At 38.2% G+C, this 23,976-nt stretch overlaps 2 protein-coding genes across 5 annotated transcripts in view; one reads left to right on the top strand and one right to left on the bottom strand.

The window, feature by feature from the left end:
* Window positions 1-19,789, bottom strand: part of CCDC40 (coiled-coil domain 40 molecular ruler complex subunit) — a 102,969-nt gene extending 83,180 nt beyond the window's left edge. Inside the window, exons 1-5 of the mRNA XM_072645227.1 lie at window positions 19,722-19,789; window positions 18,507-18,570; window positions 17,087-17,908; window positions 15,190-15,334; window positions 1,046-1,191 (exon numbers count right to left, since the gene is read on the bottom strand). Of these exons, the coding sequence (XP_072501328.1) occupies window positions 1,046-1,191; window positions 15,190-15,334; window positions 17,087-17,908; window positions 18,507-18,570; window positions 19,722-19,750 (1,206 nt within the window). The 5' untranslated portion in view covers window positions 19,751-19,789. The remainder of the gene's footprint in view (window positions 1-1,045; window positions 1,192-15,189; window positions 15,335-17,086; window positions 17,909-18,506; window positions 18,571-19,721) is intronic.
* Window positions 19,790-21,984: 2,195 nt separating this feature from the next.
* TBC1D16 (TBC1 domain family member 16) overlaps window positions 21,985-23,976 on the top strand; it is a 130,033-nt gene continuing 128,041 nt past the window's right edge. For 2 of the 4 annotated variants that reach the window (XM_072645223.1, XM_072645220.1), the window contains exon 1: window positions 21,985-22,319. The gene's annotated coding sequence lies outside the window, so the exon portion shown is untranslated. The remainder of the gene's footprint in view (window positions 22,320-23,976) is intronic. The other 2 variants (XM_072645222.1, XM_072645221.1) reach the window with 1 other exon arrangement.

The following is a 23,976-nucleotide window of genomic DNA, read 5'->3' as shown; positions in this document are numbered from 1 at the left end:
CTATATATGTGTCTCACTACCTTTGTACTTTAAGATTGAACCTCTTCTCCCCACGGACCTTGGCTTACTGATCTTAGTGGAAAGCACAGTGGCACAGATTCATGAGTGACAGAATTAGAAACTCAACCCCATAAGGCACCTCTACAACTCTGAGGAGAGTAGTAGTCAGTCATCCTCTAAGGACTTATAGCTCACAAATGTGAGTGGAAGTTGGAGAGATACCTGTAGAGGGGCATACTACACATCCATATCATAGAAAACCAATATTAGTTAATGGAGATAAAGATCTTCGCTTTGGAAAAGGTACAAATTGTTAAAGGTAAGATTAAAAATCAGGTAAAATTTGGCTGTGGAAACATGCACATTACCTTTGGGCACTTTGGTAGACTCTGCCCAGTTCCCTATATCTCCCTATTAGCCTGAGAACCATAATATACCAAATTGGCTTACATCTAATATATTCATATTAGCCATACTTAACCATTTTGGAAATTATCAACCATGCTGTGAATTATGAGGAATGGGAAAAAATCTATCAAAAATTGCCCTTGTACTTAAGGAGGGGTAGGGAAATAAGAACTTCACCGTACAGTTACAATATGTGGCAATATTATTTGTCTATGTTTTCTTTCACAATATGACTATTATGGATATGTTTTGTATGTATAACCTATATGGAACTGCTTGCTTTCTCAGTGATTGAGGGTGGAGAGAAAGAAGGGAATAGAATTTGGAACTCAAGGTTTTGAAAACAAATTGCTTTTTTACCTATAACTGGGGAAAAATGGAATACTAAATAAATACACCCCCCCAAAATATGACAATATATGTTAAATGTCAAATGAATGTCACAGACAAGTGTGGTGAGAATTTGGAGGAGGGAGAGGTACATTGGACTATGATGCTCAGGGAAGTAGAAGTTGGCTAGGTAGAGTGGAGGGAGAAAATATGATTAAAATGCAGCTGCTAATCAATGAGTAACTCAGTTATTTCTCAATCCATGTTCAGCTATTTATACCAAAAGTAAAATTTAAGATTTTCTTACATGGTCTGGATCTAAAACCACCAACTGATTTTCTTCTTCCACCTCCTCACTTATATCTGACTCTGATATATGCTCCACCTCAACTTCTCTAGGACTGAAGAAACCAATAGTATCCAACAATGGAGTAGCTGCTGTGACGCCAGTTCCTATTGGGATTGAGAGGGGGCAGAGGAAAGAAGAAATAAAAAAATGTCAGGTAGGAGTAGCAAGAAAAATCATTTAAAAGTAAACATAACAATGGGTTAATAGCTCTTCTGATAGGGAAAAAAATCAAGTGAAGGCAATTTAAACATGTTCTCTTAGAAATCTAATGCAGTAGAGTATAAAATAAATTTTACATATACATATTTGTCACCATATATCCTATGATCCAATTTTTAAAGATTGTCTCAAAACTAGTGGTTCTGGGGTCATTACTAGTTAATTATGGGAGGACAAGAATGTGCTTCATGTATGTATTTACATTCACATGTGACAAATCAACTTCCACAAAATATTCAGTTCTCCTGATTTTGGATTTGAGAAAAGTCATCTTTAGGATTTTAAAGTTTGGCAAAAAATTCAGTGAAGTAAAGTTGCTACCTTTTTCATTAAGCCAAATATCCCCATTTACTTAAACCTGTCTCTTATGGCATGATCTTGAGGTTCTTACCATCCTGGCCAGCTTCCTCTGGATGCTCTGTGGCGTATAAATGTCTTTCCTAAAATGTATCTCGAACTGAACACAGTATTCTAAATTTGTTCAGACCAGTAAGTACAGCAGGACTTCCACTTCCCTAGTTCCAGACACCGATGCCTTTGTTAATGCAATCTAAGAATTCATTGGCTTTTATGGTTGTCATATCAGACTGTCAACTTGTATCCAATAGGCAGTACACTAAAACTCATAAGACACTTAGATACGTTTTTCGAGAACTGCCTTCAAGTCACATCTTCCTTATACTGTTCATATGAAGTTGATGTTTTGAAAGCCAAGTACAAGACATTGCATTTACTTGTGTTGCCTTTTATTTAATGGGCTTCATTCCAGTGTTCCAGCTTGTAAAGATCTTTTTGGATACTGACTGTAATCCAGTGTGTTAGCTGTACTTCCTAATTTTGTATAGTCTTCACACTGAATAAGCATACTATCTTTTTATTTATCCAAATCATTGACACAGATATAAATAGCACAGGGTGAAACAAAGATCCCTGGGGTACTGCATTAGAGATTTTTTTCCAAGTTGATATCCAATCATTAATGATTGGTTTTTGGATCCAGTCATTCAGTCATTGAGTCTCCCTGCCTCAAGTCTATTCCCACCTCTAATCCATCCTCCATATAGCTGCCAAAAGTTGTTTTTCTTTTAAGGTACAGATATGACTATGTTAATAAATCCTTTTTAAATAAACTCCAATATCTCCTTCTTAAATATAAACTTTGTTTGGCATTTAAAACTTCACAACCTGACTCCATCCTACCTTCCCAGTCTTCATATACATTATTCTATTCTGTCACAGAGGCTGAATTGCTGCTACTTACATATGGCAGTACATATTCCATCTCTGTTCCTTTGTCCAGGCTAGACCCTGGGACTGGCATACTCTCCCTCCTTACCTCTGCCTCTTGGAATCTTTGGTTTCCTTCAAGAATCAGTACAAATGCTTCTCTCTAAATAGGGCTTTTTCAGGTTCCCTTATCCCACAGATGTGAATGCCTTCCCCTCAGACAGTACACGAGTGTGTGTGTGTGTGTGTGTGTGTGTGTATGCACATGCACACGTATGCATGTCTTCCTAATTAGAATGTAAGCTCCATGAAGGCAGAGACTATTTCATGTCTTTCTTTTTATCCACAGTGCCTAACACAGTGCCTGGCACAGAGTAGGTGCTTAAGAAATGTTTGCTTCCGTACTTGATTTAACCAGTTCTAAATCCACTTACCTGTACTTTCATCTAGCCCAAATTTTTCCATTTTGCCCACAAGAATAGCATAAAAGACAAAGTGATCTTTTTTTTTGTGGACCACTATATGTTTTTATTACATACAATGTTGTAAGAGTAATTACATATAAATACAAAAGACAACTTTCATCAGCAATGTCTGAAAACAAAATTTCCCTATTTTTCCTTCAGTTAAATAATGTCTCCTCTAGGAGTCAAGTTGGAATAAGGAACAGCTTTGTAAGTTTAACTAACTCCAGCTAATGATCTTAAGAATGAAATGATGCACTGGTATTATATTCTTCCTAGTTCTCTAAAGCTAGCAAGATAGTTCAAAACATTTCCTGTTCTTACAATGGGGATAATCATACTCATAGTACAAACTTTACAAGGCTTTTTCTAGGATTAAATGCGATAATTAATGCATGCAAAGCACCTGGCAAACCTTAAAGCATTCTATAAATGCAGCTATTGTAATTATAGTAAAAAGATTATGCTAATAAAAACCTGACCATTTGTAGAGCATTTTATGGTTTGCGAAACACTACATATATTATCTCATTTGATCCTCATAACAACCATGTGAGATAGATAGATAAGAGGTATTATTTCAACCCATTTTACAGATGAGGAAACTGAGACTCAGAGAGATTACATACCTGAGTTATGGTCACATAGTAAGTGTCACAGGCAGGATCTGAATCTAGGTCTTACCTGACTCTAATTTCAGCACTATGGCATTTTGCTTCTCATTAATAGCATTATTCATCTGAGGAAAAGCTGTTTACTTTTTTTTTCTAAAATAAGTTTTTTCTATAAATGCTTTGAGTGAATACAAGTAAAGAGAATATGGAGTTGGACCTCAAGTAAATACATAAAATCCTATTTACATTTTGATAAAAAAAGAATGTAAAGTTTAAAAAAATGGTAATAGTTTTACAATAATTTATTTGCTATGTCCTCATGATTTCTTTTTCAACAATTTATAAAGCTTTGTTACTGTTAGGTTTTCAGTATAGTCATAGAAAATGCATATGTTTTTCTAATTAGGCTAACTTAACTTTTCATTATATATGTACATATTTAGGTTGTTGCTGCGTCATGACATTTTAAAGTCATGAGTAATTCTGGATAAACCGTCAGTGGATAAAGGCTGTTTCCAGTGAAATGGTTGGCCAATACTGAATGTTGACATATGCTCCAGTCCTCTAGCCTGCCAAAAAGAGCCCCCTAGCATCTTCCATGGGTGTGGTTCCATTTTAACAAACCAGTAGTGTCTGCACATGTACCAGATATTATGCTTTCACAAAGATGATAACTGAACAATAAGAACTGATCATCAAGGGAGAGGGAGAACAGAGAGAAAAGGGCCCAGGTCAGGACCTTGGAGAACACCTTTGTTTAGAGGGCAGAAAAAGATGATTATCCAACAAAGGCGACTGGGAACTAGTGACCAAAAAAGTAGAAGCGTCAAGAGAGAGCAATGTTACAGAAATCCTGGGGTGAGAAATTATATAGGAGGAGACAGTAGCCAAAAGTATCAAATTCTATAGAGAGATCAAGAAGAATAAGGACTAAAAGAAGGTTATTGGATTTAGCTTTTAAGGATCACTGTCGAAGTTACATCAAAATATTAATAGCAGCTCTTTTTGTGGTGGAGAAAAATGGAAGCAAAGTAGATGCTCATTAATTGAGGGATTGGCTGAACCAATTGGTATATGAATGCAATACATTATTACCATGCAATAAAAATAATCAATATGAAGAATTTAGAGAAACATAGGAAGACTTAAAGAAACTGATGTAGAAAGAAGTAATCAGAATAAAACACAATGACTACAACAATGTAAATGGAAATAAAAAAAAACTGAAACTGAATCCTGTGTGATTATAATAATCAAGTATGGCCCTGGGAGAAAAAAGAGATGAGAAAAACGTACACTTCTCCTTTCTGTTCAGAGTTGGAGAACTAAGGGCATGGAACTTTACATATAATTGTCAAACTGATTTAATGTATTGGTTAACTTTTGCTGAATATTCTTTTTCTTTTTTATTCTTTGTTATAAGGGATAGTTCCAATAGTTCAAAGGGAAGGGAAAAAAAGGAATATATTTGTAAATAAAGGTAATGTAGAAACCAGATATCAATACACATAAAAAAGGAGGAAATCATCATTAACACGGGAGAGAGCAGTATCAGCTGAGTGATAAGGTCTGGAAGCTAGATTGGAATGGGTTGAGAAGTAACAGGAGAGATGTGGAGGCAATGAGTAAAGACAGATTTTCCTAGTAATTAACCTGTGAAATGGAGATGAGGTAGTGAAAAAGAGGTGAAGGAATAGTACAGATTTGGAATATTTGTTCACTTTTGGATAATATCATTATATTATTAGTTTGGGGCAACTAGATGACACAGTGAATAGAGAACTGGCTCGGAAAAAGAAAAACTCATCTTCCTGAGTTCAAATCTGGCTTCAGACACTTACTTACTAACTGTGACTCTATAAAATGAGCTGGAGAAAAACATGGCAAATTACTCCAATATCTCTACCAAGAAAACCACAAATGGGGTCATGAAGAGTTGGACACTACTGAAAAATAACTTAACAACAAATTATTAGTTTTACTTTGTTACAAATGTTACAAATATTGTTACAAATATGGAGATAATCTATAAGTATAATATAAAAAGTAAACACATTAATAAAACTTTCTCAAATGGACTAATAGTTTGTGGGATGGGAGGGTCAAATTAAACTTTGAATGTTAATTGATTTAGCTCACCTATTAAAAGAAAATAGTTACAGAATGGGTATGTGAGGAAACCTGTACATATTTGTAAGTAGTAGGGAAGAAGCCAATAGGTAGAGAGAGACCCAAATAATCCTCTCTACAACACACTGGATCAATGAGTCTAAGTTTTCCCTTGCACATATTTTCTCTCTCCCCCTCTACTTTTCTTTGTAGGTTTATTGCTTACTCACTCTCACCTTTCTCCCTGCCAGATGCATGGAAAGTACATTTCATTAAAGTGGTCAGAGAATTTTTTAATTTTTATAAGTGGACATTTATTGAGAATTCAATTATACAAGGACATTTTAAATTCATTACTAAAGAAACCCAAACAATTTTACAAATTAAACTTTAATTTAAAATAGGCACAAAATATTTATTTTTTTAATTAGTTAATTTATTTTCAGTTTTCTACAATTATTTCTGTAAGTTTTAAATTTTCTCTCCCTCACTCCCTGAGATGGCATGCAATCTTATATGGGTTCTACCCATACATTCTCATTAAACACTTTTCCACATTTGTCATGTTGCATAGAAGAATTAAAATGAATGGGAGAAACCATGAGAAAAACCAAAACAAAACAAAATGCAACACAAGAGAAAGCAGTCTGCTTCATTCTGTGTTCTGATTCCATAGTTCTTTACCTGAATGTGGACGGCATTTTGCATCAAGAAATATTTTAGGTCCTTACATTGCTGTGAAGGGCTAAATCTATCAGAAACAGGCCTTGAATACTGTGACTGTTACTGTGTATAATGTTCTGGTTCTACTCATTTCACTCAGCATCACAGTTTATAAAAGTGTTTCAAGGTTTTTCTGAAGTCTACCTATTTGTCATTTCTTATAGCACAATAGTATTCCATTACATTCATATTCCACAACTTATTCATCCATTCCCCAATTGATGGGCATTCCTTCAATTTCCAGTTCTTGACCACCACAAAAAGAGCTGCTACAAATATTTTTGTACATGTGGATCCTTTTCCCATTTTTGTGATCTCTTTGGGATATAGCCCTAGAAGTGATATTGCTGAGTCAAAGGGTATGTACATTTTTATAGCCCTTTGGGCATGGTTCCTACTTGTTCTCCAGAATGGTTGGATCAGCTCACAGCTCCACCAACAATGAAATGGTGTTCCAACTCTCCCACATCTTCTCCAACATTTATCATCTTCCTATTTTGTCATGTTAGTCAATCTGACAGGTGTGATGTAATACCTCACAGTTGTTTTGATTTGCATCTCTCTAATCAATAGTGATTTAGAGCATTTTTTCATATCACTATAGATAGCTTGAATTTCTTCCTCTGAAAACTGCCTGTTCATATAATTTGATCATTTATCAATTGGGAAACAGCTCATATTCTTGTAAATTTGACTCAGTTCTCTATGTATTTTAGAAATGAAGCCTTTATCACAGATACTAGTTGCAGAAATTCTTTCCCAGTTTTCTGCTTCCCTCCTAATCTTGTTTGTGATGGCTTGGTTTGTGCAAAAACTTTTCAATTTAATGTAATAAAAATTATCCATTTTGCCCTCCACTCTATATCTTATTTGGTCATAAAGTTCTCCATTCTCCATAAATTTGGCAAGTAAACTATTCCTTGCTCCCCTAGTTAGTTCATAGTATCAGCCTTTATACTTAAATTGTGTACCCATTTGGAATTTATTTTGGTGTATGGTAGCAGGCATTGGTCCATGCCCAGTTTCCACCACACTAATATCCAGTTTTTCCCAGCAGTTTTTGTCAAACAGTGAGTTCTTATCCCAGAAGCTGGAGTCCTTGGGTTTATCAAACAGTAGATTGCTATGTTCATTGAGTACTGTGTCTTGTGTACCTAACCTATTCCACTGATCTACCCCCTCAATTTCTTAGCCAGTACCTAGTGATTTTGATGATTGTTGCTTTATAATACAATTTGAGATCTGGTATGGTTAGGCCACCTTCCCTAGCATTTCTTTTCTTTAATTACCTTGATTTTCTGGACCTTTTGTTCTTCCAGATGAATTTTGATATTATTTTTTCTAGCTCTAGAAAATAAATTTCTGGTAGTTTGATTGGTATGGTGCTAAAGAAGTAAATTAATTTAGGAAGAATTGCCATTTTTATTATATTAGCTTGGCCTACCCATGAGCAACTAATGTTTTTCAAGTTACTTAGATCTGACTTTGTGTGAAAAGTGCTTTGTAATTGTGTTCATATAGTTCCTGGGTTTGTTTTGGCAGGTAGACTACCAAATAGTTTATATTGTCTACCGTAACTTTAAATGGAATTTCTCTTTCTATCTCTTGCTATTAGGCTTTGTTAGTAATATAGAAATGCAGATGATTTATGTGGGTTTATTTTGTGGATATATTTTGTATCCTGTAACTTTGCCAAAGTAGGTTTTGACTTGATTCTCTAGGATTCTCTATCATCATATTGTCTACAAAGAGTGATAACTTAGTTTCTTCTTTGCCTGTTCTAATTCCTTCAATTTCTTTTTCTTCTTCTATTGCTAAAACTAACATTTCTAGTACCATACTGAATAACAGTGGTGATAATGGACATCCTTGTTTCACCCCTGATCTTACTGGAAATGCATCTAGCTTATCCCCATTACATATAATGCTTGCAGATGGTTTTAGGTAGATACTAATTATTATTTTAAGGAAGGCTCCATTTATTCCTATGCTCTGCAGTGTTTTCAATAGGAATGGGTGTTTATTTCATCAAAAGCCTTTTCTGCATCTATTGAGATAATCAAATAGTTAATGTTAGTTTTGTCATTGATACTATCAGTCATGCTGATAGTTTTCCTAATATTGAATCAGTCCTGCATTCCTAGTATAAATCCTACCTGATCATAGTGTATTATTCTCATGAGAAGTTGTTGTAATCTTTTTACTAATATCTTATTTAAAATTTTTGCATCTACATTCATTAGGGAAATTGGTCTATAATTTTCTTTCTCTGCTTTGGCTCTTCCCAGTTTAGGTAGCAGAACCACATTTGTATCTTTAAAAGAATTTGGTAGGACTCCTTCATCAATTTTCCCAAATAGTCTATATAGTATTGAGATTAACTGTTCTTTAAATGTTTGATAGAATTCACTTGTAAATCCATCTGGCCCTGGAGAATTTTTCCTAGGGAGTTCATTGATGGCTTGTTTAATTCCTTTTTCTGACATGGGGTTATTTAAGTATTTTAATTCCTCTTCTGTTAATCTGGGCAATTTATATTTTAAAAAATATTTATCCATTTCACTTAGATTGTCAAATTTATGGGCATACAGCTGAGTAAAGTAATTTCTAATTATTGTTTTAATTTCCTCTTCATTGGAGGTGAGTTCACCCTTTTCGTTTTTGATATTGGTAATTTGGTTTTCTTCTTTGTTTTTTTAATCAAACTGACTAAAGATTTATCAATATGATTGGTTGTTTCATAAAACCAACCCTTAGTTTTATTTATTAGTTCAATAGTTTCTAAAATTCAATCTTTTTAATCTCTCCTTTGGTTTTCATTACATTTGGTATGTAACTGGGGATTTTCAATTTGTTCCTTTTCTAGCTTTCTCTGTTGCATGCCCAATTCATTGATCTCCTCTTTCTTTATTTTATTAATGTAAACATTCAATGATATAAAACTTCTCCTAAGAACTGCTTTCGCCGTGTCCTATAAGTTTTGGTAGGTTGTCTCATTATTGTCATTCTCTTGAATGAAATTATTGATTGTTTCTATGATTTGCTGTTTGACTCACTCATTCTTTAGGATTAGAGATTATTTAGTTTCTAATTAATTTTAGTTCTATCTTTCCATGGCCCTATGTTACATATAATATTTATTGCATCATGATCTGAAAAGGATGCATTGACTATCTTTGCTTTTCTGCACTGGACTGTGAAGTTTTTATGCCCTAGTACATGATCAGTTTTTGTATATGTGCCATGTACTGTTGAGAAAAGGTATATTCCTTTGTATCTCCATTCAGTTTTCTCCAGAGGTCTATTATATCTACCTTATCCAGAATTCTACTCACCTCCTTAACTTCTTTCTTGTTTATTTTGAGGTTAGATTTATCAAGTTCAAAGAGGGGGAAGTTGAGGTCCCCCACTAGTATAGTTTTGCTGTCTGTTTCTTCCTGTAACTCCCTTAACTTCTCCTTCAAGAATCTGGATGCTATACCACTTGGTGCATATATATTTAGTAATGATATTATTTCATTGTCTATGGTGCCTTTTAGCAGGTTATAGTTTCCTTCCTTATCTCTTTTGATTAGATCTATTTCTGCTTTTACTTTGTCTGAGATTAGGATTGCTACCCCTGCTTTTTTTTATTGTGCGGAAGCATAATATATTCTGTTCCAACCTTTTACCTTTACCCTGTATGTATCCTCCTATTTCAAATGTGTTTCTTGTAAACAACATATTGTAGGATTATGATTTTTAATCCATTCTTCTGGCTGCCTCCATTTTATGGGAGAGTTCATCCCATTCACATTCACAGTTATGTTTAATATCTTTCGTTCAATCCTGTTTCCTCCCTCCCATTTATGCTTTTATTTCTCCCTTCTCCTCTTCAATAGAGTTTTACTTTTGACTACCACTTCCCTCAGTCTTCCCTCTCTTCTATTAGTCCCCTCCCTTTTATTTCCCTTTTTTCTTACTACTTCTTCCCTCCCTTTTAATACCTAAGCCCCTTTTCTTTTTCCTTTCCCCTCCTACTTCCTGTAGGACAAGTTAGATTTCTATACTTAACTGAGTATGCTATTCCCTCCTTGAACCAAATCCAATGAGAATAAAGTTCAAACGATGCTCATCTCCCTCCACTCTTTCCCTCTACTATGTTTTTGTGCCTCTTCCTGTGGTGTAATTTACCTTTTTCTGCCTCCTCCTTTTCTCTTCTCCTATACAATCCCTTTACACAATTTAAATACATTTTTTTTTATCATCACAACCATTAATTTATACCCACTGCCTCCATCTATGTATATCCCTTTTAAGTGTCATAATAAATATACAATTCTCAAGATTAACAAGTATCATCCTTCCATATAGGGATGTAAATAGTTTGCCCTTATTGAATAACAAGTTTTTTTCCCCCATTTAGCTTTTTATGCCTTTCTTGAGTCTTGTATTTGAAAATCAAATTTTCTATTGAGCTCTGGCCTTTTCATCAGGAAGGTCTTAAAATCCCTTAGTTCATTGAATGTCTATCTCTTTGCCTGAAAGATTGTGCTCAGTTTTGCTGGGTAATTGATTCTTGGTTGCAGTCCAAGCTCCTTTGCTTTATGGAATATCATATTCCAATCCCTCTGATCTTTTAATGTAGAAGCTGCAAGGTCCTGTGTGATCCTAACTGTAATTCCCCTATATCTGAATTGTTTTTTTATGACTGCTTGCAGTGTTTTCTCCTTAACTTGATAGTTCTGGAATTTGGCCACAATATTTCTTGGCATTTTCAATTTGGGATATCTTTCATGAGGTGATTGGCGAATTCTTTCAATGACTATTTTGCCCACTGGATCTAGGACCTCAGGGCAGTTTTTCTTTATGATTTCTTGAAAGATATTGTCCAGGCTCTTTTTTTTTATCTTGACTTTCCAGTAGACCAATAATTCTTAGATTTTCCTTCCTGGATCTATTTTCTAGGTCAGTTGTTTTTCCAATGAAATATTTTACATTTTCTTCTATTTTTTTCATTCTTTGTGTGTGTTTATCCTTCATTGCCAAATAAGACCATGCCATCAGAGAAATGATGACACAACTTGCATTTGATTTTGTTTTTGAGTGAGGGAGGGCTGTGCGGGTCACCAATCTCACTTCTCTTCCACAGCCATCTGAATCCAGTGACCAGATATTCATCAGATGACTGGAGATGACCCAGGATGAGGCAATTGGGGTTCAGTGACTCGCCCAAGGTCACACAGCTAGTGAGTGTCAAGTCTGAGGTGAGATTTAAACTCAGGTCCTCCTGACTCCTGCACTGGTGCTTTATCCACTGCACCACCTAGCTGCCCCCCTTTACATTCTTTAGATTTTGTTTGACTGATTCTGGTTGTCTCATAGAGTCATTAGCTTCTACTTGCCCAATTCCAATTTTTAAGAAATTGTTTTCTACAGCTAGCTTTTGTGCTTCCTTATCTATTTGGCCAATTTTCCTTTTTAAAGAACTGTTCTTTTCAGTGAATTCTTTCTTCATTTTGCCAACTGTATTTTTAAAATCATTGACCAATCTTCTTCTGTCTCTCTAATTTGGCTTTTAAAATCCTTCTTGTGCTCTTCCAAGAATGCTTTTTGGGCTTGAGACCAGTTCATATTCTCTTTTGAGATGTGGGTATATTGTCAGTGTGGTTTTCTTCTGAATTTGTATTTTGGTCTTCTCTGTTACCATAGTAAGATTCTATAGTCTTTGCTTTTTTGATTTGCTTCTTGCTCACGGTGATTACCTTTATCCTGTCTATTAAAGATTTCTGCTTCTGGGGCACCAGGGAGCTCTATCCCATGTTTTCTATGCCAAGAACTTGAGGCTTTGTGTGTTGTGGCCTCTGTTTCTTTCAGCTAGAAGCTATATAATGCTATAGCTTACCTGGTGCTGAGCTGGCTGGTGTGTGCCAAGGCTGAGGCCAGGTGAAGTCTTTCTTAGTTTCCTTGGAGTTACACTGAAGCTCACAGCGTGAGGTGTGGGGGAGGGATGGTCTGGCCATAGGAATTCTCCTCCCCTAGGGCTGAGCTAGAGCACAGGTAGGCTTAGTGGCTGGTGAACCCCTGTCTGCACTGGTGTCTGCCGAATTCCCCTGGCTGTGCTAAGGCATGCCTATGGTCCTGCTGTTGGTGCTTATGGGCTCCATCTACCTAGGTCTCAGGATCTCCTCCTGGTCTCTGAGGTGGGGCTGCAGCCACAGCAAGAGGGACTCTTTTCACCCATCTCCCCAGCCTTCTGAGCTGAAAGACTGCTGTACCCCTTCTGTTGATTCCACTATTCCAGAATTTTTCCTGGGGAAATATTCTCTGGTTTTTTCAGGGTCAACAAGGGGAGGTGAGAATACATAGCTTACTCAGCCATTTTGGCTCCTGGAATTCAAATAAAAAATATTTATTTTTATATATACATATACATATATGTGTATACACACATTTTACATATACATATACATATACATATATGTATGTTTGGGTGTGCCCCCTCGACATATGTGGCATACCCTGTATGTATTTATATGACTTGTTTCAGCTTTTCCTTGCTTTTTCAATATTTGTAATGATCAAAGTCAAAGAATTTCTTCTTTTGGTCCTCCCCAACTTTGCTTATTTTTTGGCATTATTAAGCATAAGATCCCATTTGTAACCTCTTCTCAATTAAAATGAGAGCTACTGCACAACTGTTAATTTAGTTTTAAAAAAGTCTTTGCTGCTTTGATTTTCTCTTGTAATAGTCCAGTAGGGGCAAGATAGAAAAATTTCTGTCATTTTGATGCCCTCTTCTAATCTGTCCCCATTTCCATCCCTTAATTGACAGAAAAGACATAGATTTGATATCCTCCCTGAGGGAGCACACAATGATCAAGCCATTGACTTATCAGAGCTAATATGAGAATTAATAATAATCAAGAAGAAAGAACAGTGATGAGAAAAATATTGTGTATAATTAAGAAGATCTAACTCTAAATTATTTAAACAATCTATTAAGCAAAATAAAAAAGGATAAAAAAAATTGTGTCAATATCAACTCATAATTTCATCCTGACGTTAAACCAATATAAATTAACTATTACAAGAAGGGGACCAAAAGAAACCAGAAAAAGCCATAGTCAGCAAACATTTAACTTACTTGCCAAATGGAGAGAGATGGCAACCAAAGACAACACTAGACTAGAATATAAACTCATCTGTAAAAATCTGACAAATCAAAAGAAAGTAGAGGGAAGTAGTAGATGGTAATACCAATCTAAAAAAGCCTGATAAGATATCCAACTAAGCAAAATAATCCCAAAGTAATTAAAGGATAAAAACAGAAAGAGAACTATGAACAGAAGAAAAACAGAAAAGGTTGGTAAAAGCCTTACAACTAGTAGTCTTTTCTATTAAGGAGAAAGGGGCCACCACACAAATAAAGACCCTAACATATCACAGCACCTGACATATTTATGGAGAAATGGTACTAAAGAACACAAAGATGGGGCGCAGGGAGTCAGAGTGGATCAAGTATATCAATCAATAAGGTTTATTAAATACTTATGGGTCATGCACTATGATAAATTCTGGAGACACGAATATAAAGAATTCTATTTGTGGATGATATTTTATTAATTGCTTCAAGACCAAAGATATTGAAGAGGCTCCTGGAAAAGGTTTGTAATTGTTCAAAGGAGTTGGCCTATCCATCTAGGAAGAACCAAAGAGATGAAAAACATCTCTTGGAAAGCGAGCTGGATTGTTTCCATGATATTAAAATGTACTTTTACTGACTCCACAGTTCCTGTAATACCAAATACCCATCTTTTTAATATTAAACATTTTCCTGATGTTGCTATATGGCAGAGTAGTTTGGAACACAATTGTCTCCGAAGAATTAAAAATGAACATCATACAGAAGGCAATGGAAAGGTGCATGGTGGATGCAAGCAGGTGGCAATGTGAGAAGTTCTGAAGAGTAGAAGTAAAGCATGTCATCAAAAGATTGCATGACAAAGAAAAAAATGGGCTGGTTATATGGTGAGAGCCAGGTATGACAGCTTTCCACTATTACCTTTGAAATGTTGGGAAAAAGCAAAGATCTCTCACATGTTGGCAGGACTCACTTGTGGCAAATGTTTGGGAGATCTCAGATAAGAATCTCACAAAAATAGGTGGGTTGGCATCTGAATCATTTTAAGGAAGTGCCAAATTGATGAGATCACAGATCTATTTGAGTATTTTTAGCAGCTAGGTGGTACAGTGGATAGAGCACCAAGCCTGGAGTCAGGAATACCTGAGTTCAAATATGACCACAGATACTTGTTAGCTGTGTGACCCTGGGCAAGTAACTTAACCTCTATTTGCCTTTGTTTCCTTAACTGTAAAATATGGATAATAATAATATCCACCTCTCAGACTTGTAAGGATTAAGTGAGATAATATTTATATGGCATTATCAGAGTGTCTGGCACATGGTATGTGCTTAATAAATACTTATTTCCTTCCTTCCTATCTATTTACCCATAGGATGGATTAAAGAACCAGGCTCTTTGCAGCTCCTCACTCTGCTATCTTGCTGGAATTTCTTTTCTTTTCTTTTTTAAACTTTTGAGAGAGATAATAGGAAGTCTGGCTCCCTTGTAACCTCTCATTCCACCATTTTCTTGGAAGTCCCAATATGTTTAAATTTCATTTAAATATGATTAAGAGGCTCAAAACATTGACCACTCATAATGTTAATAAAGGACACTCCTAGTATTAGCCAGTGTGTTACCTGATTGCTCCTGGTCTGGTACCTCTGGTGTTCCTGGAGAGCTCCTGTCTCCTGAAGATGGAATAAAATAATTTCTGTCACTGAACGGTATATGTTCAATGTTAACCTCTTCGTATTTTTTAAGGAAATCTTCATCTGTCGCTTCCTGCAATAGAAATAAATCTTCTGACCAATGATTTTTAGGAAATCTTTAAATATTATCACATCTCTATCTATCATGGAAAGACTTGGACTTTGAATGAAGAGATTCAGGTTGACATCAGTGCTGACATTTAATAGCTGTATGATTATGGGTAAGTCATGTCATCTCACTAAGTCTCAGCTTCCTCTTTTGTAAAATTAAAAATAATGCTTATACAAAAGAGACATCAAGCTACAGTAAGAAGAATGCTAAACTTAGAGTCAGGAATATCCAACCCTGCCTCTACTAGCTCTATAAGTCACTTAACTCTCAGAACCTCATGCAATTTTCCAAGTTATGTGGAAGGAGTTCTCACATTGATAAAAATCACAGGTCCTTGACTGACATATCAAACTATTGATATGATACTTACATTCCCTCCCTCAAAAAAGAGAAAAGTGCTTTATAAATCCTAAACCTTTTAGAAATGTGAGCTCTTATTGTTCCCTCTGCCACATCCATTCAGCAGCACCACTCTCCTACTGTTTTAGCTTTCAGATGATCAGATATTTACTTCAAAGCCACTTTTTGGCCACTTAGGAAGAATATTTTTCCTTTATTATTCTAATTTAATTTTAAAAAATGTTTGAACTTAATCATCAAAAAGCACATCAAAAACATTTCAGTATACAAAGATAAGCTAGAAAGAGTATTATATATAAAAAACTAGGAATTCTCTAGTCTCTTATATAGAATTTATTTTTTAAAAGAAATGTATTTATATTAAATTTAACAAAGGAATAACAAAATTGCTTTTTGGGTCCTCTCTGTACTTTTATTTTCTGCTATGTATTTCAGAATCTCTCTTACTAGCCATTTATCTGTCTTTACTTTTGGTAAATTCTACTAAAAAAGAAGATTATTCTAAGAAATTTTCCTTGATTGACATCAACCACTATCCAGACTACCTTCCTCCAAATCCCCAGACCCTTATTTATCCTTAAAATAAAGCTACCCTTGCATTTATTATTTAATTGTACACATAAGAAAAAATACTTTTGCACTTATTACATATTTCTTTTATCTCCCTTGTCAAATTGTAAACCTGAGGAAAGAGACTGTTCTCAGAAAACTTGTCTATAAAGTATTACTAGCTTATATAGAATTCTTAAAAAATCCTAGAAAATGCGATGGCTTCAGACTCAAATATCAAGGTAAAAGTTGGCAATTTGGGAAATTCAGATTTTATTACAAAGGTCTCCTTTAAAATAAGAGATCAAAATTGTCAAGTAGAACAGTGTGTTAATTAGGCTCTGCCTTTCTGTTTCTACTTTCTATGTTTCTAGCATTGAGAACTGAGTAAGTGAAGAAAATAACTTTTCTTTACAGTTCTTTTACAGAATTTGTATGACTCCTGGGTGTCAGACTTAGTGTAGATACCCAATTAGCAGTTCAAGCCTCCTAAATTCAAGTAATCCACAAACTTCAGGAAAAGAGGTCATAGATATGCACTATCAAGCCTACTTTACCTTTGTCAATCGCATATATAAAATACAAACTTGTCTTTATCCCCTGTCTTTGATAACAAGCTACCTGGTTTTAGAATAGAATAGAATAGAAATAGAAAGTGTGATCTAAGAGCTGAAAACCTTAAATATCAGATTTTTATTCCTAGGCCTCATATATAATTTCTAACAGAAAATATATTTAATACTTTGCAACATTATGTCTTGAACACCTTGATGCACCCAATGTGGGAACAAATGGCTCACTCACTAATTGAAATGAAGATGTAGTAGCTTCAGAAATATCTGGAATTTGAGGTGGCTCTGTGGAACTGACTGTCTCTTCTCTTGGTTCTGTTGAACTGGGCCCTTCTCTTGTATCTGCAGAGCTGGTTTCGTCTCTTGGTTCTATTGAGTTGGGCTCCTCTCCTGGTTCTGCTGAGCTGGGCTCCTCTCTTGGCTCTATTGAGCTGGGCTCCTCTCCTGGTTCTGTTGAGCTGGGCTCCTTTCTTGGTTCTGTTGAGCTGGGCTCATCTCCTGGGTCTATTGAGCTTTGCTCCTCCAATAGTTCTGTTGAGCTGGGCTCCTCTCCTGGTTCTGTTGAGCTGGGCTCCTCTCTTGGTTCTGTTGAGCTGGGCTCATCTCCTGGTTCTATTGAGCTTTGCTCCTCCAATAGTTCTGCTGAGCTGGGTTCCTCTCTTGGTTCTGCTGAGCTGGGCTCCTCTCCTGGTTCTGTTGAGCTTTGCTCTCCTCTTAATTCTGCTGAACTGGGCTCCTCCATTGGTTCTGCTGAACTGAATTCCTCTCTGAGTTCTACTGAGCTTTGTTCTTCCCTTGATTCTGCTGAACTGGGCTCCTCCATCGGTTCCATTGAACTGGGCTCCTCCATCGGTTCCATTGAACTGGGCTCCTCCATCGGTTCCATTGAACTGGGCTCCTCCATCGGTTCCGTTGAGCTGGGCTCCTCCATTGGTTCTGTTGAGCTGGGTTCCTCTCTTGGCTCTGTTGAGCTGTATTCTTCTTCCAGTGGATATGGCTCACTGGCCTCCTTTTGGGATGGCTTTTTTTCTTCAAGGTCCTCACTGACCACTGGCTGTATAAACAGAAGCAAAAATGGGGCAGATCAGAATGATGAGGAAATACAGTAATTATGCTAACTCATGAAAGAATTATATTGAAAGAATGATAGGATTAGCAAAACAACTCTATTTTAAGCTTATTTGCTAGCTGTTTTTTTTTTTTTAAACCAGATCTGTAATTTTCTTGGGGTATGAAACTCCAGCTGAGGAAACCCCTGCTTACTAAAGCAGATAGATAATTTCTAGATCTACACTGATGTTAAGTGACTTCCTCAATATTACACAGCAAGTGAGTGTGAGAGTTGGGACTTAAGGCCTAGGATCTCGACACATAGGCCAGTTTTTTATTCACTAGGCTGCCTTTTATGACCTGTTTATTCTAGTAACTATATTTCTTTCTTTTGAAAAAAAAAAAAGGACTTGGTTTCAAATAATTTAGGAAAGCTAGTGGCAGAATTTCTCATATATGCTTAACTAGGCACCTAGCATACTAATGAATAAGACATTAATATCTGTATTCTATGGATAAAGCAAGAGGAATGTATAAAATCCTTGAGCAAGTTCTTACTATCTTGAATTTCTTATATGAATCATAAATATCTGTAACTTTACCCCATCCTCTTCTGTTTGCTGTTCTTCCACATCTTGAGAAATTGGTTCACTTTCTGCTTCAGACCTAGTATCAGTTAAGCAATTAAACAAACAGATTTAAATAAGTGATTTGAAAAGTAAAAGAGCAATGTCTCTGGATAAAGTAGGGCCAGAAATATCATCTTAAATATGCTTGTTTGTGTGATAAAATTGAGAAAATACAAAAGCCAGACAAAAGTAAACCAAAAAGACAAGACTCTTTAAACTATTTTTTTATGCATTTAGGGATCACACTCACACACACACACACACACATCCTTTCTAGGTCAGCAGATACTTGTGCAACATTATAAAAAGTCCAATGGTATCTCTCTCCTACCCTTAAGGGCTAGAATAGGCATACCTCTAGGCTAGAATTGTCATATTTTTCTACGATGTTTCAGGCATTGTAGGGCCTAAGAAGAAGGGGGAAAGAATTTCTCTATGCCCAGTATGCATTTATGTAATCTATAATTTTTAAGACGATTCACTACAGTTCCACTTTTAAGAGCATTTAGTTTCTTCATCCTTAAAATGAAAAGGTTGGACTAAATGTTCTCTAAGGCCTTTTCCTTAGAGAAAAGGGAAGGAATGGGGAAAAGGGGAGGTAAATGGAGGTGAAAAGAGTGAGAGCAAAAAAGGGAGAAGAAAAGAGGAAGGGAAAAGATAGTAGAAGAAAAGAGAGAAGTGGAAACGAGGGAGAGAGGAATGGGAAGTGTCCAGGCAAGAGGAAGGTTAGATGAGAATTCCCTTTTCCTTCTTCTTACTAGTGAATATATTCTCAGATAAACCAGTGTTGGAGACAGGAGTTAAATATATGTCTTGAACTGACATGAAATAAATCATTTTCCTATTTGCTTTAATATAAATAAGGACTGCCTGCATTTCAAATTCTGTTGGAACTTTTTACCTTATATTGATTAAGGGGGTGAAGCAAGAGAAACAGAAACGCAAGTAAGAGGGAGTTAGTTAAAGAGACAGGGAGCTGAAAGAAAAGGCTAGAAGACAGAAGGGAAGCCTCAGGGACAGGAAAGGAACAAAAGGGGTGAAGCCCATACCCTGGAAGAAAGAAAGAAAAGCTGAAGAAGGAAGATGCGGCTCCCTCTCTGAACTTTCTGCTCTCATTCTCGGTGGTATCCCTCCACCCAGCTAGCCCCTTCCCCCATTTTCCATCAGTATCCCGGTAGCTCCCCTCACCCTGGACCTTCTTCCCCAGGCTCAGCCATCTTCCGTTGCTAAGAGACGCAATCAACATCCGCTGGCTAAGTATTCTTTGGAAGGAACCAAACTCAGCAGATCTTATGTCCACCCCTTTGCCTTTACCTGAAATGGAATAGTCTGCTCTCCAGTACCCTTACCTCCTTGCTCCGTACCTCAAAGCCAGAAACAGCTGGAAAGAGAAATCGTGTCTGTTCTTCACTATCTCTAGAGCCCGTGGATATACAGTAACCCTTGCCTTTGGGGACTTACTTATCGATAGCTACAGCTCATGACCGAAGCCTGTGAGAAGCATTTCTGTAATACCATAAGCTTTTGAAAAACTCATCTTGATCCTAGATTCACAGCACTCAAAACTTGTTGATCTGTAGGGGTCTGCTAGGGGAAAGGTTACATTTGATGGTATTTGGGAAATGTACTGACTGGGCTTCTCTGTTTACCAAATAAGTATTTATTTATGTAAATTATATTACATTACATTTTATTGTCCTACTGCCAGGCGTTGTGCTGAGTGATTTTTATAAATGTTATCTCATTTGAGACAACAACTATTTGAAGTAGATATTATTACCCTCATTTTACGGGCGAGGAAACTGGAGCAAGTGGAACTTTGCCCAGGGACACACAGCTATTAAGGTTCTGAGATGGATTTAAACTTCAGTCATCTGGACTCCAGACTCAGCCTTCCATGCCACTGCTGCTCAAGAAAATAAGTGTTACTGTCTTTATGCACAAGCTCTTATATCGGAAGAGACAAAAGGGAACGAAATGTGTGATAAGACACTCCTGTCAAGGCACCATGAAAGCTACTTTGGAAAGTCCTATTTATTGCTTATATTAAAGTTACGTTGGGATACACTTCTAGGCTGAGACCTTGACATTCTCTAGTTATCAGTGAATACTGCCTATCTATTTTTAGCACCATCTGTTGATTGTGATTGGTGAACAGGTGGCAGACAGGGAAAAATGGGATAGTATCCTAGCCAGATCTGACCAGTACTGACCTGGTTGAGTTGGTAGCCTCACAACTTTCTGGATATCATCTGGTATAGATGGGAGCTTGGGATTAGGAACAATCTACCTTGCCCTGTGGACCCATTTTTGAATCTCTTTTGTTAGTTCTTCATCTGTGTTAAGCTCGATAACTACAGGAGTCTCACTCAAGACTCTGTCTTCGGCTTTTTTCTTATTTCCCTGGATGTTCTCTAGGCATCTCAAACTCAACATGTCCAAAATACAGCTTACTATCTTTCCCTCCAACTTTCCCCTCTTCTGAACTTCCCTATTATTGCCAAGGGTACCATCATACTCCCAAGCACCTAGGCTCACAATCTCAATTCTTCACTCTTATTCATATCCAATCTATTGCCAAATCTTGTAGTTTCTACCTTAACAACATCTCTCTTATAGGTCCATAGGTCCTTGTCACTTATTGCCTGGACTACTACTACATCCATCTAACTGGTCTCCCTGTTTTGCCACACAAATTCATCCTTCACTTAGCCAGACTTACTAAATTATAGGTCTGATCATTTAATACCCTTACCCCCTTGCTCAATAAATTCAAATAGCTCCCTCTGACTTTCAAGATCATATATAAACTTCTTTCCTTTTTCCCGAGCACATCCGGCACACACTAGGCTCTTAAGGCTTATTGACTATCAACTCTTGTCACCAAAAAGGCGGGTTAACAAAGGTGGAATCTGCGCTCTCACGATCGGATCGGCAAGTTGCCCGTGCCTAGCAACTTTGCGCCCGTGGAATGGGTCACCTTCCTCCTTCCAACCTTTTTCTTAAGGGACTAGTTGAATAGGTGGCATTCTGTTTTCAACCATGTTTAAGGTGAATGGGGGTGGGGGGAGGAAATTGACACTCCACCTCCAATCATTCTTTCATTTTTTAAGTGTCGGGGAAAAGGCGGGGAATGTGAGTGCTACGATCTGGTGGAGGTGGGTGCTGGGTTCTAGGGGAGTCAGCGCCCCTCTCCTCATTCCCTCATCGTGCCCCGAAGCAAACTCACTGGAGCACTCCAAGTACCGAGTCCCAGGAACCCGGGATGAGGTCCCCGGGCTAGGAAGGCCGGGGTAGAAGGGGAGAGACGCGACCGGAAGAGGAGGAAGAGCAAAGCGCGGGGGATGGGTCCGAGGGACCGAGGGTCCCTTCGGCCGCCTTCTCCCTTGTCCCCCGTCCCGCCGCCTCAGTTGCCAGGGCGGTTGCTAAGGAAGTGTGACAGGACCGGAAGTGGGAGGCCGGGTGGGGGGGCGGGGCAGCCTGGCTGGCGCTTCTCCCTTTCCCGGAGCCGGAGCCGGAGCCGGATCCGGAGCCGGATCCGGAGCTGGGAGGGCGGGAGTTGGGCCGGCCGCAGCCGCGGGAGGCAGGCCCTGCGGGCGGGCGGTCCAGAGTCCGGCTGGAAACGACCGCAGCCGAGTAGGGGGCGGGCCGGGGGGCCGGGCCTCGACTCGCTTCTGCCGGACTGGCTCCCGGCCCCGCCTCGTCCTTCGGGGAGGAGGCGGCTGCGCTGGCGGGACCCGAGAGCCGAGGGAGACGAGTCCGGCTCCGTGCGTGTCCGGGCCCTGGGTGAGTCTGGGTTCTGGCTGCCCCGGGTGGGCCGAGGACGGACGGAAAGCGCCCCAAAGTGGGGAGATGGGAGGCCGCCGGGCCAGGTCGGGAGGTGGTGGGGCACGGGAGGTGGGCTGCTTCCTAGACTGGCCCGCCACCGGGGAGCCTTGGCCGCCTCAGGGGTGGAGGAGGAGAAGAAAGGGAAAGCACTGAAGTCCCTACTGTGTGCGCCGCGCTTCACGAACAGTTGACCCTCATAACAACCTTTGGAGGTAGAAGCTACTTTTACAGATGAAGGAATTGAGGACAGGAGAGGTGAAGTGACTTACTGCTCTAAATGTCTGGATTTGAACTCAGTCTACTTCGGGCAGAGGCATGTTTGGAGCCCCTGTCTCTGGACTGTTGAATAGGACTCTGGGAAGGAAGAAATCAGAAAAAGAGCAGCGCCGTGTGTGGGGAGTTGTGTGAGACCCTTACTTATTGCTGCCAGCCGTCCCTGGGGAGGTGGTGCTGGGAGGAGGAGGAGGATAGGGAATTTGGGTGGGAGGCCAGTTTGGGGATAGGAGGTTCTCTTTGGGTCTTAGGGTGAAGCTAGTTTTGGAAGGAGGCAGCCTTCCTCCAGGCTTTCCCGAGTAGGGAAGAAGTTACTGTATCTTTTTCCTTGGCTGCACTAATAGAGAATATAGGAATAGGAACGTATGCACTGAGTTGGAGGCATTTCTGTCTAGCCTTGTGGCACTACTGCTGCTGGGAATACGAGGGCTGGGGTACCTGCCCCTCCCCCTTCTTTATCCAGCCATGTGTTGGTTGCTAGGGGAAGCCTTTCTCCAATTAGGGGGATAGCAGGCTTCCTTTTCTCACACTCTGTGGTTCAATCATCCCCCTTTCCCCAGCTTCTCAGTGGAAATTGCTAATTATAGTCCTAGTTATGGCTCAAAAGTGTATTGGATTCCCCAGAAGGAGAAAGTAAGAAAAGAGATGCCCAATGTATGTTTTGAATGACGTGTTGCACATATTTTATTCCTATGCAGAGAGAAAAAAATGCTATGGAAGAATCACAAGGAGCGTTAATAGAATTAATAGACTTTATATTGATTCAGTAATATAATTTATAGCTACTGTTACAGTTGTTTGAGTGGACTAATATTTTGTCTCATCAGAACATATAGCAGTAGTGCAATGGTGCTAATTAGACATTTTACATTTTACTTTGGAATTGGGCACTGCTGGATCTATAGAGCAAGCTTGATTTTCTTTCCTGTGGTCTTTCCAGTGCTTATCTATTTCCAGTCATTGCTTCTCCCATTGGATGCTAGTACCTCCACCATTTAGTTCTGATGGAACCTCCAATGGGACCTTCAGATCTTTTGCATTCACGGGGTCCTGGGGACATATTCCTTTAAGGATGAGTTCTCTGTTATTCTCTTGAATCATATTTTGCCACCTGGCAAGCCTCAGCTAAGAGGCTGAAAGTCAATTTTTTTCTTTTGACAGATCCATAAGCCATCAGCTCTTAAATCTCAGTATTCAATTAGTGGACTCCTATTGATAGATCATACCTGGCTAGAAGCATCCCTTTTCCCTCATGTAGTCAGATGGAAAAAGGCAGAAAACACGTCTGTATATATTCTGTATAAGCCTATGTTACATATTTAAGAATTTACAAAGTATTATT

Source organism: Notamacropus eugenii, chromosome 2 (assembly GCF_028372415.1).
Source record: "Notamacropus eugenii isolate mMacEug1 chromosome 2, mMacEug1.pri_v2, whole genome shotgun sequence".
Classification (NCBI taxonomy): domain Eukaryota; kingdom Metazoa; phylum Chordata; class Mammalia; order Diprotodontia; family Macropodidae; genus Notamacropus; species Notamacropus eugenii.
Note: the sequence above shows the minus strand (reverse complement) of the source record. Positions and strands in the feature narration are given on the sequence as shown.